The 17,154-nt window shown below is 39.1% G+C and overlaps 1 protein-coding gene across 1 annotated transcript in view; it reads left to right on the top strand.

Annotated features, from left to right (window-relative positions):
* The window catches only part of ADCY10 (adenylate cyclase 10), an 803,671-nt gene that overhangs the window by 446,357 nt on the left and 340,160 nt on the right, over positions 1-17,154 (top strand). The window contains exons 22-23 of the mRNA XM_033944139.1: positions 11,027-11,197; positions 12,109-12,168. Of these exons, the coding sequence (XP_033800030.1) occupies positions 11,027-11,197; positions 12,109-12,168 (231 nt within the window). The remainder of the gene's footprint in view (positions 1-11,026; positions 11,198-12,108; positions 12,169-17,154) is intronic.

Here is a 17,154-nt window from a genome sequence, read left to right as displayed (position 1 = left end):
AAATAATAATAATAAATAAAGAAAAAAAGAAAAAAAAGAAAAAATGATTGAAGGGATTCACTCAATGGGGTTTTATATATAAACAACAGATATATAAGAAAATTTAAAAAAAAAAAAAATTTTAATAAACATGTTTGTGGGGATTAAATCACTGGGGATTTATAAATCTACAACAGAAAAATTTATAATAAACACATAAAAACACTTAAATATAAAAAAAAAAAATATTAAAAGGAAAAGAAAAAAAAAAAAAGGGAGAACGAATCATTGGGGTTTATATATAGATATACAACAACAGTTTAAAATAATTAAAGAATGGAAATAAAATAAAAATGTATAACTAACTTCAAAAGCAATATGGAGATGCAATTAAATACTTTACTTTGATTCTTTATTTTTGAGTAATTCATAACATTTTTCTTATGATTGCCTAGAATTGGGCTAGTTTCTCACGAATGTACAGCCCATCTACTTTTCAGATTCTTTGCTCTCCATAAGGCTTGTTTATTCATATTATGGCACGTTTTCATTACTGATCACCTTGTTTTATTTCCTTTCTTTTACTTTGATGACTGAAATTTACCTCTTTCTTTTTATATAAATGATTGCTGATGGATATGTTTTATGCTTCATTATTATGCTTGAGTCTTTGTTATTCTGTGCGCTCTTGCTCCTTTTTTTCATATTGTTTTTATTAATGGAAGAGGAGATTTGTGCACCCTTGTTACTCTTTGCTTAATGGCACCAATCTTTTTCTTTCTTACTGATGGCTGGACCATCTTGGTCCTACTTGCCTTCTCTTTTGACTTATCTTTTGCAGTTGGGTTTTTACCCTTTACTGTTCCTTTCTTTTTTGGCACTTGGCAGTACTCATATGTTCTCATGATAGTAACCTATTACTTTTTGTCCCACAATTTAGTCCTAACTCTTAACATGTGTATTTATGCTTACAGATAAGAAATTACCTGTTACTGTTGTCTCCTGGAATGTAAATGGGCTTAATAATCCTATTAAGAGGAAGAAAGTTCTAATCCACTTAAAGCAGAAATCACCTGATATTATAATGTTGCAAGAAACACATCTTTCCTCCACTTCTTCTCTATTAAAATCCTGCAATTGGATCACTTCTGGGGTTGACTCACCTTCCCTTGGCAGAAGAGGAGGGGTATCTATATTATTTTCCAAATCTATACAACCTAGGATCATTAATCAAGCTATTGACACTAATGGCAGATGGATAATTTTACAGATAACTATTTCTAATGTTCCATTTCTTCTGATAAATGTTTATGCACCTAATAGTGACTCTCCAGAATTTTTTCTGGATTTACTAACCACTATCCAGACGTTTGAATCCCTCCCTATTATTATGGCAGGAGACTTCAATCTTCCTTTGGATATTTACTTAGATAAACAATCGACTTCCAAATTGTCTCCACAAAAATCTCACGTTTCCTTTCATTCCCTCATTACACATTTACAATTACTAGATATATGGAGGCTTCAACATCCTTCAGACAGAGAATACACATACCACTCTATACCACATAATAGTTTCTCACGTTTAGATTACATCTTTGTTTCTCCACCCTTCCTTAACTCAATCGTCAATACTTACATCTCCCCAATTCTTATCTCAGATCATTCGTTAGTGTCTGGTACTCTATTATGGACTGCCGCTCCTGCCCCTAGGTCTCCATTATGGAGAATGCAACTTCCTCTTCTTGAGGATGATACTGTAGTAGATCGTATTAAGAAATTTATTCAAGATTTTTTTACCACTAATGTCATTTCCGATACTGATCCATTGGTCTCCTGGGAAGCTTTTAAGGCTTCGCTGAGAGGCAAATTCATCTCAATTGCTTCTCATAAATCCAAATCTGATAAAGCTTCTATTGCAAATTTGGAAACTCAAATTTTGAATCAAGAACATACCTATGTCACTACGAAAGATCCCCAGCATTATAATACTCTATGCCAACTTAAATACCAATATAATCTCCTTATATCTAAACAAGTGGGAATGCAAATTTTCCAAAGTGAAGCTAAATATTATGCGGAGGGTAACAAAAGTGGCAAAATGCTAGCCTCCTATTTGAAGAGAAAGCAACATAAAATCCAGATCCCTGCGATTAATAATAGTAACAACACCCCTGTCACTTCATATTCTGGAATCCTAGAGGTCTTTCATGAATACTATCAGCACTTATACCGTTCTGATTCTACATCTGATTCGACCTCTCTGAATTCCTTCTTATTAACTTTAGATCGCCCTGTTTGGTCTGCTGTGGATAATATTGCTCTGAATCAAACAATTACTGCAGACAAAATTCTTATCGCCCTGTTTGGTCTGCTGTGGATAATATTGCTCTGAATCAAACAATTACTGCAGACAAAATTCTTATCGCCTTAAAACAACTACAATCAAATAAATCACTGGGTGCTGATGGTATTCCAGTAGAATTCTATAAAATTTTTAAAGATGTACTCTTGCATCATCTTCTAGAAATGTTTCGATATATCTCCCCAGATCTAGTCCAACGAAGCTGTTTCACTGAAGCAATTATTACTGTTATCCCAAAGCCTAATAAAGATCATTTAAAAGTACAGAATTATAGACCTATATCGTTATTGAATGTAGACTACAAGATATATGCTAAAATATTAGCAAACAGAATTAAAAAGGTCATTCATAAAGTCATTCACCCTAATCAAATTGGTTTTATGCCTAATCGACTTATTGCAGATAATTCCAGACTCTTCTTCCATCTCTCGCATGTAGCTCAAAACTCTACAGACCCTGTTTTAGCCTTATCTCTCGACGCCGAGAAGGCATTTGATAGAATTGAATGGAATTATCTTTTCCATATTTTAGAATGGTTCGGAGCTCAAGCCCCCTTACTCCAAATGATTAGAGTGCTTTATACTAATCCAACGGCTCGTATAACAGCAAATAATTCTCTCTCCTCCACTTTTCAGCTCCATAGGGGTACCAGACAGGGATGTCCTCTTTCTCCATATTTGTTCAACCTTGCCCTAGAACCTTTGCTTATCCAAATTAGACAGAACCCAAATATATCTGGTGTGCTCTGTAATTCTCTTGAAATTAAACTCTCTGCTTACGCAGATGATGTTCTCCTCTATATAACTAATCCAGAGGTCTCGATTAAAGAACTTCTCCATACTATAGCTAGTTATTCCTCTTTCTCAGGATACAAACTTAATCAGGACAAAACGGAAACTCTCCCTTTGAATCACTATGCTACTTCCACTATGGTTCAACCTTTTGGCCTGATATGGACCTCAAACAAACTAAAATATCTGGGCATTGAACTTACTCAGTCCCTCTTTGAAACTATCGATCTTAATACACAGAAAATTCTTCAACTCGTGAGATCCTTAATTCAATCCTGGCATCCTCTTTTCCTCTCATGGTGGGGGCGCCTGGAAACAATAAAAATGATGTTCATGCCCAAGATAAACTACATCTTACTTATGATTCCCTGTCTTTTCCCCCCTGCTTTCTACAAAATGATTGACTCCCTTTTGTTCTCTTTTCTGTGGAAGAATAAACAACCCAGAATAGCACTCAAAAAACTCAAATTAAAAAAAGAAGATGGAGGAGTTCTTTTCCCTGATTTCTATACTTATCACAAGGCCTTTATCATTCATCAGGGATTATATTGGTTCTCTGATCAATCATTTTACTCACCAGTTTGGTTTGAGGTTGAAAAACAACTATTGCAACCTCTTCCTCCTAATGCATATCTAACTGCAACACGTAGCCCATCTATATATCCCCTAATACAATCAACAGTCCAATGCCTTACAGAATTTGACTCACATTTGGAATTTTCTTATGCTACCTCTTTATATACTTCTTTATGGTTCAATCCACATATTCTCATTGACAAAAAGCCTTTTCTATGGAAGGAATGGATAGACAAAGGAATCATTTTCCTGAAAGATGTTGTAGATACTAACATTAAACTACTCCCTTTTCACACCCTCCAAATCACATATGCTCTTCCTCATTCGGCCTATTTTAAATGGATGCAACTACACCATTGTATTTCAAATACTCCTTCCCTCCACACTACTAATCATCCGACTATCTCAAATCTTGCTATGGGTCTATTGGCAACAGGACACATAGCTTCTAAAATATATAAACTTGCTCTTATCTGGGATACCTCCTCTAATAACACTCTTAAGAGTATATGGGAAAAAGATTGTAACCACCAATTAGGTAATAAAGCATGGGCGCTGTTATGGTCTAAATCGCTGAGGTCCCTTTCATCAGCCAGTATACTGCAGTCTATGTATTTTCTGTATCATAAGGCGATATGGACTCCCCATAAACTAAATATTGTCGGTCTCCTATCTTCTAATGTATGCTGGAACTGCAAGAATGGTCAAGGTTCATTGATTCATATGATTTTTGAATGTCCGCTTGTATTTTCCTTTTGGCAAGATGTATGGTCTATAATGAAAACAATGTTTCGATTAGACTGCCAATTATCTTTATCCATTGTAATGTTTAAATCACATTCTATACATGTTGAATTATTGGATTCTCAAAGAAAGTTGTTTGACATATTACTCACACTTGCTCAGAAATTGATTCTCTCTAATTGGAAATCCTCGAACTTACTACATGTCCAACACTGGTGGAATTTAGTCTTACAACATCATAAATTTGAAATAGCTTTCTCTGAATGTAAAGGTCAGCTTCGATCTACCAATTCTTGTTGGTCCCCTTTACTGACCTATTTGCAAACCTCTGCTATTTGACTGTGTCTTATTTGTGCTCTTCTATAACTTTGTTTACTTTATACTGCCTTGTGCCTTTGTTCTGTTGGTTTTATTAAATTCAATAAAATTTTCATGGAAAAAAAAAAAAAAAAGAAGCCTTAAATTTGCTACTTCATTCTCGTTCCCAAAAATGGAGGGCTTTTTATCAGCACCGTTTTCAACGTTATGGGAACAAGCCTGGCCGCCTTATGGCCCGCTTGGTTAAGACTGAGACGGGTAGGAAACTGATCTTGTCTCTTCGGACTCCGAGTGGGGTGGTGGTGATGGCTACATCTGATATTTCCAGGGTCCTTTTTGACTTTTTTGGCTGATTGTATGATGCACCTGAGGAATTCTCTCCGGACTTGTTGACGGATTACCTTAGCTCTTCTGGTTTACCTCGTCTACCAGGGGAGGTGGTGTCTTCTCTCAATAGTCCATTTCGAGCATCTGAATTGGAGTCTGCCATTAAAGCTCTCCGATCGGACGGGCCCCCGGTCCGGATGGTTTTTCGGGAGACTTTTACCGGCTTCTTTCTTCCACTCTGTATGGCCCTTTGCTAGATTATTTTAATCAGGGCTCCTTTCCACGTTATGCTAATGAGGCCCTTATCTCTTTATTATTGAAGCCTGGAAAGGAGGCTGACCAACCTGGTTCATATCATCCCATATCCTTGATTAATGTAGATCTGAAACTTTTGGCCCATATGTTGGCTGATCGTCTTGCCCCCCATCTTCCTCAGCTTATTCATGAGGACCAAGTCGGGTTTGTTCGGCCGTCAATCTGTTCGCAATGTCTGAAAAGTCCTCCTTGCACTTGCTCATTGTCATTCTCATCAGATTCCAGCTCTCTTTGTTAGCCTTGATGCCTCTAAGGCATTTGATAGTGTTCATTGGCCCTTCCTGTTTCGTACCCTAGAACATGTTGGGTTGGGAGGGTTTTATCTTGACGCTATACGTGCTCTTTATTCCAATCCGAGGGCTTTGCTTTTGGTTAATGGGACCCGCACGGACTCTTCCCCCATTCTTCGTGGAACCCAACAGGGTTGCCCTCTTTCCCCCCCTGTTGTTTCTTCTTTCTTTGGAATCTTTGCTGTGTACTCTTTGGGGGTTCGAGGAAGTGCGGGGCCTGAAGCTTGGTGAGTTTGAGTTGAAGACCTTAGCATATGCGGATGACACGTTTTTGATTCTTACCAGGCCTGAAGACTCTTTGCCAACAGCATTGGACCTAATTTCTGAATTTGGCTATTATTCGAGTCTTTCTCTTAATTTGGATAAGTCCTTTGCTTTATCTGTACTGCCTGACTTACAGACGAAGTGGCGGGGCGTTTTTCCTTTACGTTGGGCTGACTCGCATTTAAGATATCTGGTGGTCACTATACCTCAGAATTTATCTAATCTGTATCGTTTAAACGTTGCCCCCTTGTTTCAAGCCCTTCAGAACAAATTGCAACTTTGGGGTACTCTCCCCTTTTCGCTTTTAGGTCGGGTTCATCTGTATAACATGCTCCTCGTCCCCTGTTGGCTTTACATCTTTCAAGTCCGTCCCCTTTATTTGACCGCTTGGGATGAAAGGCGGCTAGAACGCTTGGTTCAGAAATTTCTTTGGGCTGGGAGGCGGCCATGCTTACCTTATAAATGGGCGGCGGCTCCCTGGTATAGGGGTGGCCTGGGCTTATTGAACCTTAGGTATTTGACTGTTGGATGTGGTATGCACCATATTAACGATCTATTTAGGGGTACTTCAGCGTTCACGAACACTTCTTTAGAGCTTTCCTGTTTTCATTCCACTCATTTTAGCGCTTATCTTCATTCTCTTCCTTCACTTGTGCCAGACTCTCTTTCTGTAAAGGTGTTGCACCGTCCTCTGTGGAAGGTTTGGCGCTGGGTCTGTAAATATCATGCACTTTCTGCTTTTGTCTCTCCCTTTCTGCCTATCCGCTTTAATAGTTCCTTCTTACCTGGTATTGATGGGCCGAGCTTTGCTCGGTGGGAAACAAGGGGTATTCATTATGTCTTTCATTTGGTGGATGATGATGGCCATATTAAGTCCTTTGATCAGTTGCAGGATGAGTTTGACCTCCCGCCCACTGATTATTTTGCTTATATGCAAATCCAGCATTATATTTTTTCTTTACCCTCTAGTTCTTTGCAAGCCTCCTGCCAAGAGTTACTTTCTACTGCTTTTACCATTGGCTCTCAACTTCCGGTTCCCCTTAAGTTTCATCATCGCCATTTGAAGGCTGAGTCCCCTTTGTTTGACCATGCTAGGCTGCGCGACGCTTGGTCGCGTGATCTAGCTGTAGAGTTGCCCACTGATATTCTTTTACAGGCTATCCGGCGGCTACCTGTTTTCAGAAAATACACTACCTTTTGGGAGCAACATTATAAGTTAATCTTTCGTTTGTATATTTCTCCCAAACGGGCTTACTTATCACGCTTCCGAGATACTGCTGCCTGTCCTCACTGCCAGGCTCCGGAGGCAGGCTTGGGACATATGTTTTGGTCTTGCCCTGCTGTTCAAGATTTTTGGAATGTAATTTTTGTCTTTGTGGAGGGCATTTGGAACATTACCATTCGCCGATCCCCTTTACTTTTGTTTGGAATTGTTCCCCATTATTTCCCTCGTGCGAAGGGAGTTGCGGCTTTCCTTAAGTGGACAGTCCTGGTTGCTCTGAAATGCATCTTGTTGAACTGGCTTGAGGTTGCTGCTCCGGACTACTCACTATGGAGATGTCGGATGATCGCTCTCCTGATGTGGGAACGGAGGGATGTGAAAGATCTCTCTTCTCTCCCAGGCCACATCTTTCAGAACACATGGGAACCCTTTTGGACTACCTTGACTCCATTGGCTCGCAGCCGAATACTTAACTGTTGAATTTCTTTTTGTTCTTTGATTCATATGTATTGATTGGTTAACTTGCTTTCTTACATGTTTCCTTGGTACTGAATGTTGGGATGGAGGACCCGGGGGGGGGGGGGGGGTTTGTTTGAGGGGTTTCTGCTGGTTTGTCTTCTAAAATGCTGAGCTGTATTATATTGGTATTCTTGCATTGGTGTTGTTTTCGATTGCTCAATAAAATATATTTGACATAAAGACCTATATTCTTCTGAGCCTTATGGAGATAGGGGAAAGATGGTTTAGAATTTTTGAATCTAATTATTGGACCGAAGGTTCCTGAACATATAAAAAGTTTAGAGGAGCCTATATCACTAAAAGAATTAGAAGCAGCATTGAAGTCTCTTAGAGTTGGATCCGCTCCAGGTGGTGATGATTTTACAGTAGAGTTTTATAAATCATTTCAAAGTACCCTTTTACTCTATTTATTAAATTTATATCAGTTTCAACTGACTAAAGGTTGCATTACAGGTACTATGGCAGAATCATTAATAATTGTTTTGTCAAAGCCAAACAAAGATCCCACTTTGGTTTCAAACTACAGGCCTATCTCGTTAATCAATGTTGATGGAAAACTTTTAGCTAAGATATTGGCTTTACGATTGGCTAAGGCTCTTCTTTTTATTATTGATATGCACCAAACAGGATTTGTAGTTGTTTAGTCATTGTTGCAGGGCAGGGGAGGTAGAGGATGTTGCAGTAATCTAGTAGACCTAGTATTAGGGATTGTAGTATGAGCTGGAATTGTGTTCTTTCAAAGAATTTTCGGACTTAGGTTTCTCATAACTGCTAAAGATTTCTGTATTGTTTTATTTATTTGTGGCTGCATGGTGCAGCATCTGTCTATAGCCATTCCTAGTAGTTTTAGGGTGGTTTGAATGGGGTAGTTGATTGAGTTGATTTCGATATTGGTTATGGTTGGGACTTTGTTATTTTCGAGGAGGATGAATTTTGTTTTGTCTGGGTTGAGTTTTAGTTTGTGATCTTTCATCTAGGTCGTTACTGTTTCTAGTGTTCGGTGTAGTGTGTCTGTCATGGCAGTGTTTGGTTGATCAAAAGGTATGAGAATGGTAATGTCGTCCGCATAACTATAGGTGGTTATGCCTAGATTGTCCAGGTATGTCCCGAGAGAGGCAGTATATAGGTTGAAGAGAGTAGGTGATAGTGGGGATCCTTGTGGTACGCCACAGGGGTTGGGCCAGGATTCAGATTTTATTTTATTCGATTTTACTCTGTATGTTCTGGATTTAGGAAACCTTCAAACCATGAGTATACTTTGTCTGAGATACCTATTGTGACGGACTACCCATCACTTCCTCACAAAACATATAACCTATTTATTTTTTTAAAACTTAGAAACTGTACAGTCTGAAAATCCCTGGCTCATAACCAATACATTCATAATTTAAGAACTCATAAGACACACGCACATGAAATCAAAATAGTAACATCTCACTGTAACCCATCTTGGATAAGGCAGAATATAAATCATACACAATAAATGAAAAATAGTCCCTGAGAGCCAAATTCCATAAACAGCATCCCAATTGTAGGCGGCAGTAGGTGTTCTACTGCTGTCTAACTAGCCAATCAGGATGCACATTTTTTTTAAAAACCACCCTGAGGCAGGCCGCCTATACTATAGGAGTCTGTTGCAGTTGAGGGAGATGCATAGGGGATACGTAAGTTCACCCAAGGCTAAGCGTGGGTGTGGTTTTGCCCAAAAGTGGCCTTGGATGAGCTTAAGCGGTCCTGGGCATCTCCCTAGGGCCGCGATAGGCACCTGAAATGTAGGCCAACAAAAATTTGGTCTACATTTCAAATAGATGCAGCCGCTATGCTGATCACGCAAAGAAATCTCACTGCCTTCGGCTAGCAGAAGGGATGCCCATCCCTCCCACTGCCACCCCCAAACCCCCCCCCTCACAGTCCATAGCAAGAGGGATGCCCACTCCCTCCTGCCACTGTCTCCATCGATCACCCAAACCCCTGACACCCCCCCCCCCCCATCCAATTGGCAGGAACTCCTGCCGCCAGCCCCATCAATACCCTGGACACTGTCCAACATTCTCTGACATTTCCCAACACCAACTCGATACTCTCCAACATCTCCCCAACACACCCCAACACTCTTGGATACTCACCTGACATCCCCCACACCCACCCGACATTTCTCAACACCCACCAGACACTCCCAAATGCTCCCCAACATACCCCAACACCCCTGGACACTCACGTGACATTCCCCAATGCCCACGTGACACTCCCCAACACCTCCCTGACATTCCCCAACACTCCCAAAAACATCCAGACACCCCTTGTACATTTCTCTGAAGTTTTGTTTTTGCTTTGCATCCCTACTGTAGTCTTCATTGGTTTCTTTTTGCCTTGCATCCCTCTTGCTGGCCATCTCCTAAAGGTACAGGGGTGGTCGGGAGGTGTCGGGAGGGATGTTGGAGTGTGAGGAAGTATTGGGGTGTGTTGGGACATGTCAGGTGTGGGGTGGCTGTTGGGGAGTGTTAGGTAGTGTCAGGTGGGTGTTGGGGAATGTCATATGAGTGCCCAGGGGTGTCGGGTGTGTTGGGGAGTATTGGGTGGGTGTTGGAAAATGTTGGGTGAGTGTCAGGTGGATGTTGGGGAGTGTTGGGGGTTCAGGGGATTGACGGGACTGGTAGCAGGCGGGAGTGGGCATTCCTCCTGCTGTGGCAGTGTTGGGTGGGGGTTTGGGGGTGGCGGCAGGTGAATTGGGCTTCCCTCCTGCCAGCCAAGTTCGCCAGGGAGGTCCCTGCTGCAACCGTTCAGCTGATCATGGCAGGGGGATGCCCTTGCTGCGATCTGCTGATGGGAAGGGATAAGGCGTGATTCTTTAACTGGCACCTGTGACATTAGGCACCTGGGCCAGTTAGGTGGGGCTGGGCATCTGTCCCTTAGGGCAGGATGCCGATGTGCGATTTTCAGTCATTTCTTAGGCGGCTGCAGAAACAGGTGTCCTATACAGAATTTCACCCAGAGTCTTTTCAGTTGTTCACTGTAATTTTTTTATTCCACACCATTGATTATAATATTATTGAATGGTTATGGATGCTTGAGATTAGCTGAACAAGGGCATAGCATGCATTTACAGTGTAATATAAAGAAGTCACAGTTGGTGCAAGTAGTCTTAATTCAGCAGAAAGAGCCAGAGAAGAAAAAGCAGCATCTCATCCCTTTGGTAGAGGAATACCAGGGAGGATCTGTACTAGTCAGATTCTCAAAGGGGTCTCCAAAAGGTTAAGAACCACTAACCAGGTGAGGCAGCCTTAATCTCTGACGTGGTTTTCACTTTTTTTTACAGCAGCAAAATACATGGACGACATGAAACGATATCAAAAAAAGAAGAGTATCGGAATCAGCATGGAGTCTGAGAGTGTGAAGGCAAGCACAAGCACACTTGAGAGTCAGTATTTGACATCAAAAACTGCCAAGGAGACCACTGACATCTTCATTGAAGATATTAGTGAAAAGGGTGAGATTCACATATGATAGGAGACTAATCCCACTATAATCTAGGCTCATCTGGGGTGGGAGAGGATGAGTGATCATAGGGCTAGATTCACTAAGCCAACCGGCCTGATTTCCCTCCATCCTGATTCACTAACCCCTGTCCTGATCATCCTCTGAGGGGGAACAGCATTCAAATACAGACAGGAAGCGGTTCACTAAAATAAAAAAAGCAACACCAACTGGGCTGGCCGATCCAAATAAGTGACTGCTGAGGACCAGTCACTGTGGTCCTTTCCGACTGCCCTGCCTTCTGCCACCCTGTCTCTGCCCTGCTTCTCTGCCTGATCTCCTGCCCTGTCTCAGCCCTGATCTCCTGCCTGCCCCGATCTTGTGCTCTGCTTCAAATCTCTCCTGCCTGCTGCCCCGAATCGCCGCCCTGCTCTTGCCCCGAATCTCCCCTGCCTGCCACCTCGACTTGCTGCCTTGCTCTTACCCTGAATCTCTCCTGCTGCCCTGACTCTCCTGCCCTTCCCCGCACTACGAGCCCATGATTTTAACCCACGGGTGTAAAATAGATTAAAACCATGGGTTCGCTGGGCTAGTAAAGGTTTTTTAAAAAACAAAGTTGCGGCTCTAGATGGCTCTTAGACGCATGCGCAGACCATCTACAGATGGTCTGCGCATGCGTCGGGATCGCACACTAGCGATCCATGTGGTCAGAGGGAGGGGGGGGCGTTCCTCCGATCGCCCTCATTTTATTTTTTTTTGTTTTGTAAATTGGTCGGGCCTGCATGGATCGGCCACAGATTGGGCACGCAAAGGTTAGTGAATCTAGCCCATAGTGAGGTGGGTGCTGGAGCAAATGGGGAAAGCACTGGCAGTATCTGGGGCCAGTTATTATTTTCTTATGACCTATCTTAAAATTTTTTTCAGATTCACAAGATGAGTTCACTTTATCTTCAGAGTCTTTCCGTGCTCTCCAGTTAAGAAAAGGTGAGTTCATTGTTCCTATAATTCTGATTGAAAGTCACATTTTGGCATTTTGGAAATCAATATGGGGCCAAATTAATTGTTTGCTGGAAAATCCAGTGGCATTGTCTTATGATACTATATTATTTGGCATGATTATGAGGGCTAAAAGCCAAATATCACCTAAGAACAACAGGCTTTTGTTAATAATGACAGGAGTCACCATACAACAAATTACAAGCAATTGGAAGAATTGGAAAAGGCTTAATTATAGTTTTGGTGGAATTCATTGTGTCATATGGATAAAATGGAAAAGACATTGGCCATTCAGAAAGGGAATTTTAATAGGTTTCAGGAGATTTGGGAGCCATTAGCAAAATATTGTGACGTTTAAATAGTGTTTTCCCCTTTAAATATGCACATCCGGGAGGGGGGATGATAGGTTAATTTTGAATAATTGATATGGGATGATAATAGATATTTTATGTATAGATAAGGTATTGGATAAGGGGGAGGGGGATTCAATTCTGAAATGGATATTACAAGAATATTAAATGTGATATTTGAGCATAAAATTTTGTATTTATTGTTACACTTATTGTAAGTATTGAAATTAATAAAGAATTGGAAAAAAAAAAGAAAGTCACATTTTCCATCAACAAGCACTGAGTCAGGTACACAAGAGGATGACATTCTTCATGGTTTTGGTTTTTTTATAATTCATTTTTTCATCTTTCAACAAGTGTACAATACACATATCAACAATTAACAAATCACTTGAAAATCTTATCAGCAATGTCTTTATATAAATAATAATCCCTCCTCCCCCCTTCCCTCCCTCCCTCAAATTGAATAAATCTGTAATCTCCAAATAACTCTCCAATACCCTCCCACCCCTTCTACTATAAAATGGTGTATCATTCACAGAAAACATGGTATTTAATCTTGACAATACAATGCTAATGGCTCCCAAATTTTAATAAAGTTTCTATAATTTCCTTTTTGTACCACTATTAATCTTTCCATTTTATACAGATGACATAATGAGTTCCATCAAAAATTAAAACTAAGCCTACTGTGGTCTTTCCAGTTATTAGTAATATGTTGAATGGCAACTCCTGTCATAATCAATAAAAGTTTATTGTTACATGATGATATCTGACTCTTTTTCCTCATAGACATGCCAAATATCACAGTATCATAAGATAACGCTAAATGATTTTCCAATAAACAATTTATTTGAACCCATATTGATTTCCAAAAGGCCAAAATATAAGGACAATAAAACAAAAGATGATCCAAAGTCCCTACTTCAAGATTACAATGCCAACATCTATTAGACAAAGAACTATTCAACTTTTGCAATCTAACAGGGGTCCAAAAAGCTCTATGAAGAAGAAAAAACCATGTTTGTCTCATAAATGCCGACATCGTACATCTTATTCTCCAAGACCAAATTTGTGGCCATTGAGATGCAGAAATTTGCTGCTTAATCTCAAAGCTCCAAATATCCCTAAGACCATTTTTAGTTTTTTTGTTAACCAAATCATTAATAGCTTTATATCACTGTGCGGCCTGGTGACCCAGAAAATCTGCCTGGAAGCATAAAAACTCCAAATTGTATTGAGAAATAAGACTTTTCCATTCAGGGAACCCTGACTGAATGGCCTGCTTCAATTGAATCCAACGAAAACCTTGTGATTTATTAAGTCCAAATTTATGTTGCAATTGTGTAAAATCAAGCATCTTTCCATTTAAAAGAACATCATTTAATGTTTTTATTCCTGCAATTATCCAATGCTTCCAGACAATCTTAAATCCGCCAATTTGAATCTTGAAGTTTAGCCAAATGGACTGATGTGTTGATTTATTAATAGGATTAACTGTTAAGTTATTCACAAATCTCAAAGTCTTCCAAGTGTCCATTAAAATTCTATTTTCCTTATACAATCTGGGCATCTTGATACTGAGAAAATGACAAGGATGTAAAGGAAATAGGAGTCGCCATTCCAAATATAACCAATCAGGAGTGTACTCAATAAGCTCTGGGAGGATCCAGTACATACCTTGACGCAAAATATAGGCCTGATGATACCTATAAAAGTTTGGAAAATTTACCCCTCCCTCCTTAATTGGCTTTTATAAAGATACTAAAGCAATTCTAGGAGTTTTACCAAGCCAAATAAATTTAATAATAATTGAATTCAATTTTTTATCGAAAGATCCTTGAAAAAATACTGGTATTATACCATTTGATAACACACCACAGGCAAAATCATCAGTTTGAACTCTCCCCCACCAAGACAAATGTAATGGATTCCAATGTTCACATAATTCTGTAACCTTTTATAATAAAAGCTTTTCATTTTCTTTGACCGTATCATCTGCTGTATTTTTGATCCAAATTCCTAAATATTTTAGTCCATCCTCTTTCCAAACAAAAGCAAATGAATCAAACATACTTTTAATACAATATACATTGAGTGGAAGAATTTCAGATTTACTCCAATTAATTTTATATCCTGAGAATTTTCCAAACAATTCAATCAGCTCTAACAGACAAGGAATGGTTGAGGTCGGATTCCTCAAATAAAGTAAAATATCATCTGCATAAGCAGAGAGTTTATATTCCCACTCTTTACACGGGATACCCTGTATTCCCTTTGCCTGTTCAATAGCTAATAACAAGGGTTCCAAAACAATATCGAAAAGCAAAGAAGATAGTGGACAACCCTGTCTAATTCCTCTATGCAAAAGAAACCGATCTGATAAATTATTATTAATATATAATCTTGCCATAGGGGAGCTATATAAAGTTTGAATCATTTGAATAAATCCCGAACCCACCCCAAACCACTCCAATGCCTGATACATAAATGACCATTCCACTCTATCAAATTCCTCATGGTTTAACCAATTTTAATGTCCTATTTTCTCCTTGTATTCTTTTCTACACCACCATGAACCGAAAGGCATATGTGCAGTATATAAATAAAGAATTATGTTATATGTTATCATCCAGTGGTGCCAGAGCTCAGAACTTAGGACTAGATTCTCAAAGCTTAAGGTTCCCTTTATTGTGCTCGCGAAACCGGTTCCAGACAGTTTAGTATGCATGTATTTTAGCGGTGGATTATCAAAACAGCTTACCATGTAGCATTATCTTATGATACAATTATGTTCGGTATGTCAATGAGAACAAGGAGTCAAATTTCATCAAGTAACAATAAACTTTTATTAATTATGACAGGAGTCGCCATACAACATATCACCAATAATTGGAAAAATTACAGTAGACTTAACTATACCTTCTGGTGGAATTCATTATGCCACATTTACAAAATGGAAAGAACAATTGCCTTACAAAAAGGGAATTATAATAAATTTAAAAAAGATTTGGGGGCCATTGATAAGTTATTGCAATGATTAGACACCATTTTCCACTGAAAGTACATTTATACATAAGGGGGAGGGAGGATGGTATAAAGTTTTATTAAAGAATCAATCAATAGATAAGAAAATAATATAAGTAATTAAAAAATAAAACATTTGAGGGAAGGATGGATGGGGGAATAAATTTATGTATTTATGATGATGATATTATAAAGAATGTCAAGTGATGTATGCAAGTTTTAACTGATATATTATTGTATACTTGATGTAAGATGTAAAAATGAATAAAGAACTGGAAAAAAAAAACATAGCTTACCGTGGTCTTTGTTGAGTTTTCTAGAAGTCTCTGATACTGCCATGCAAATGTAGTACAATGAGGTTATTAATATTAAAATGAGCATTCCAGGGGCATGACTTGAGAGCGCTGGTGAATGGACGGGTAATTGAACAGCTCCGTCTCTCCAGGCAATATTTCATTGTTTTTGAAGGCAAAAGTTAAAACTTTTTGGATCAAAACGATTTTCCTTCACTACCATGGCTACTTCTAAACAAATCAATCTGGAAACAGCATTTTCTGGCGGAAAATCGAAGAGAAGCAAACATGATCCACCGACTCCGTCTAGAGTTCCTCTGCCCGGAGATTCCCCCGATAAGCTTGAAATGAGGGAAGAACTGCGATGTATCCGACAATTATTGAAGGGCAATGCAGAGAAACTTGCTACACTAATAGAAGAAGTGGCCAACCTATCTAACAAGATTGAAGGCACTAAGGTCAGGTTAGATAAATTAGAGAGCCGAGTGGAGAGGGCATAAAATAACACAGGATTTGTCAGCGCAAATGGAAAATATGGAGAATAAGAAACATGAGGATCTTGGGGCTCCCTGAAAATTCAGAAGGAAAATATGTGGTGGCTTTTATAGAAAATCTGATCCCCAAATTAATACCTTTATCCTCTAAATTTCCGTTTGAGGTGGAAAGAGCACATAGAATTCCTGCAAAACGGAATAATGGTTTTACTGGCCCCAGGCCATTGATATTTTGCGTCTTGAGGTTCCAGCAAGCACTGGAAATTCTCCAATTTGCTAAGCAACCCAAAAACGTTCTTAGAGACATTTGGAGCATTGAGATTAAGCAGTATATTTTTTTTTGGGGGGGGGTTCTAATTTTTTATTCATTTTTCATCTTACTTCAAGTACACAATATTACATCAATTGAATCATACACATCACTTGAAATTCTTTCAATTATCATCTTAAATATATAAATTATCTCCCTCCCCCACCCACCCTTTTCACAAATATTGTAATCAAAAAATATCATAAATGTGTTATATTCATAGAATTAATTAAACCTATATTATAACTATATACCACCCCCTTTCCCATAATTATAATTATACTTTCAGTGTAAAAAGACATCTGATCATTACAATAAGTCATCAATGGCCCCCAAATCTTTTTTAAATTATTATAATTCCCTTTTTGTATAGCAATTGTTCTTTCTATTTTGTATATATGGCACAACGAATTCCAGCAGAAGGTGTAATTAAGTCTAGTGTAATTTTTCCAATTTCTAGTGATATGTTGAATGGCAACTCCAGTCATTATTAATAAAAG

Source organism: Geotrypetes seraphini, chromosome 5 (assembly GCF_902459505.1).
Source record: "Geotrypetes seraphini chromosome 5, aGeoSer1.1, whole genome shotgun sequence".
NCBI lineage: Eukaryota > Metazoa > Chordata > Amphibia > Gymnophiona > Dermophiidae > Geotrypetes > Geotrypetes seraphini.
This window is presented reverse-complemented; position numbering and strand designations above follow the sequence as displayed.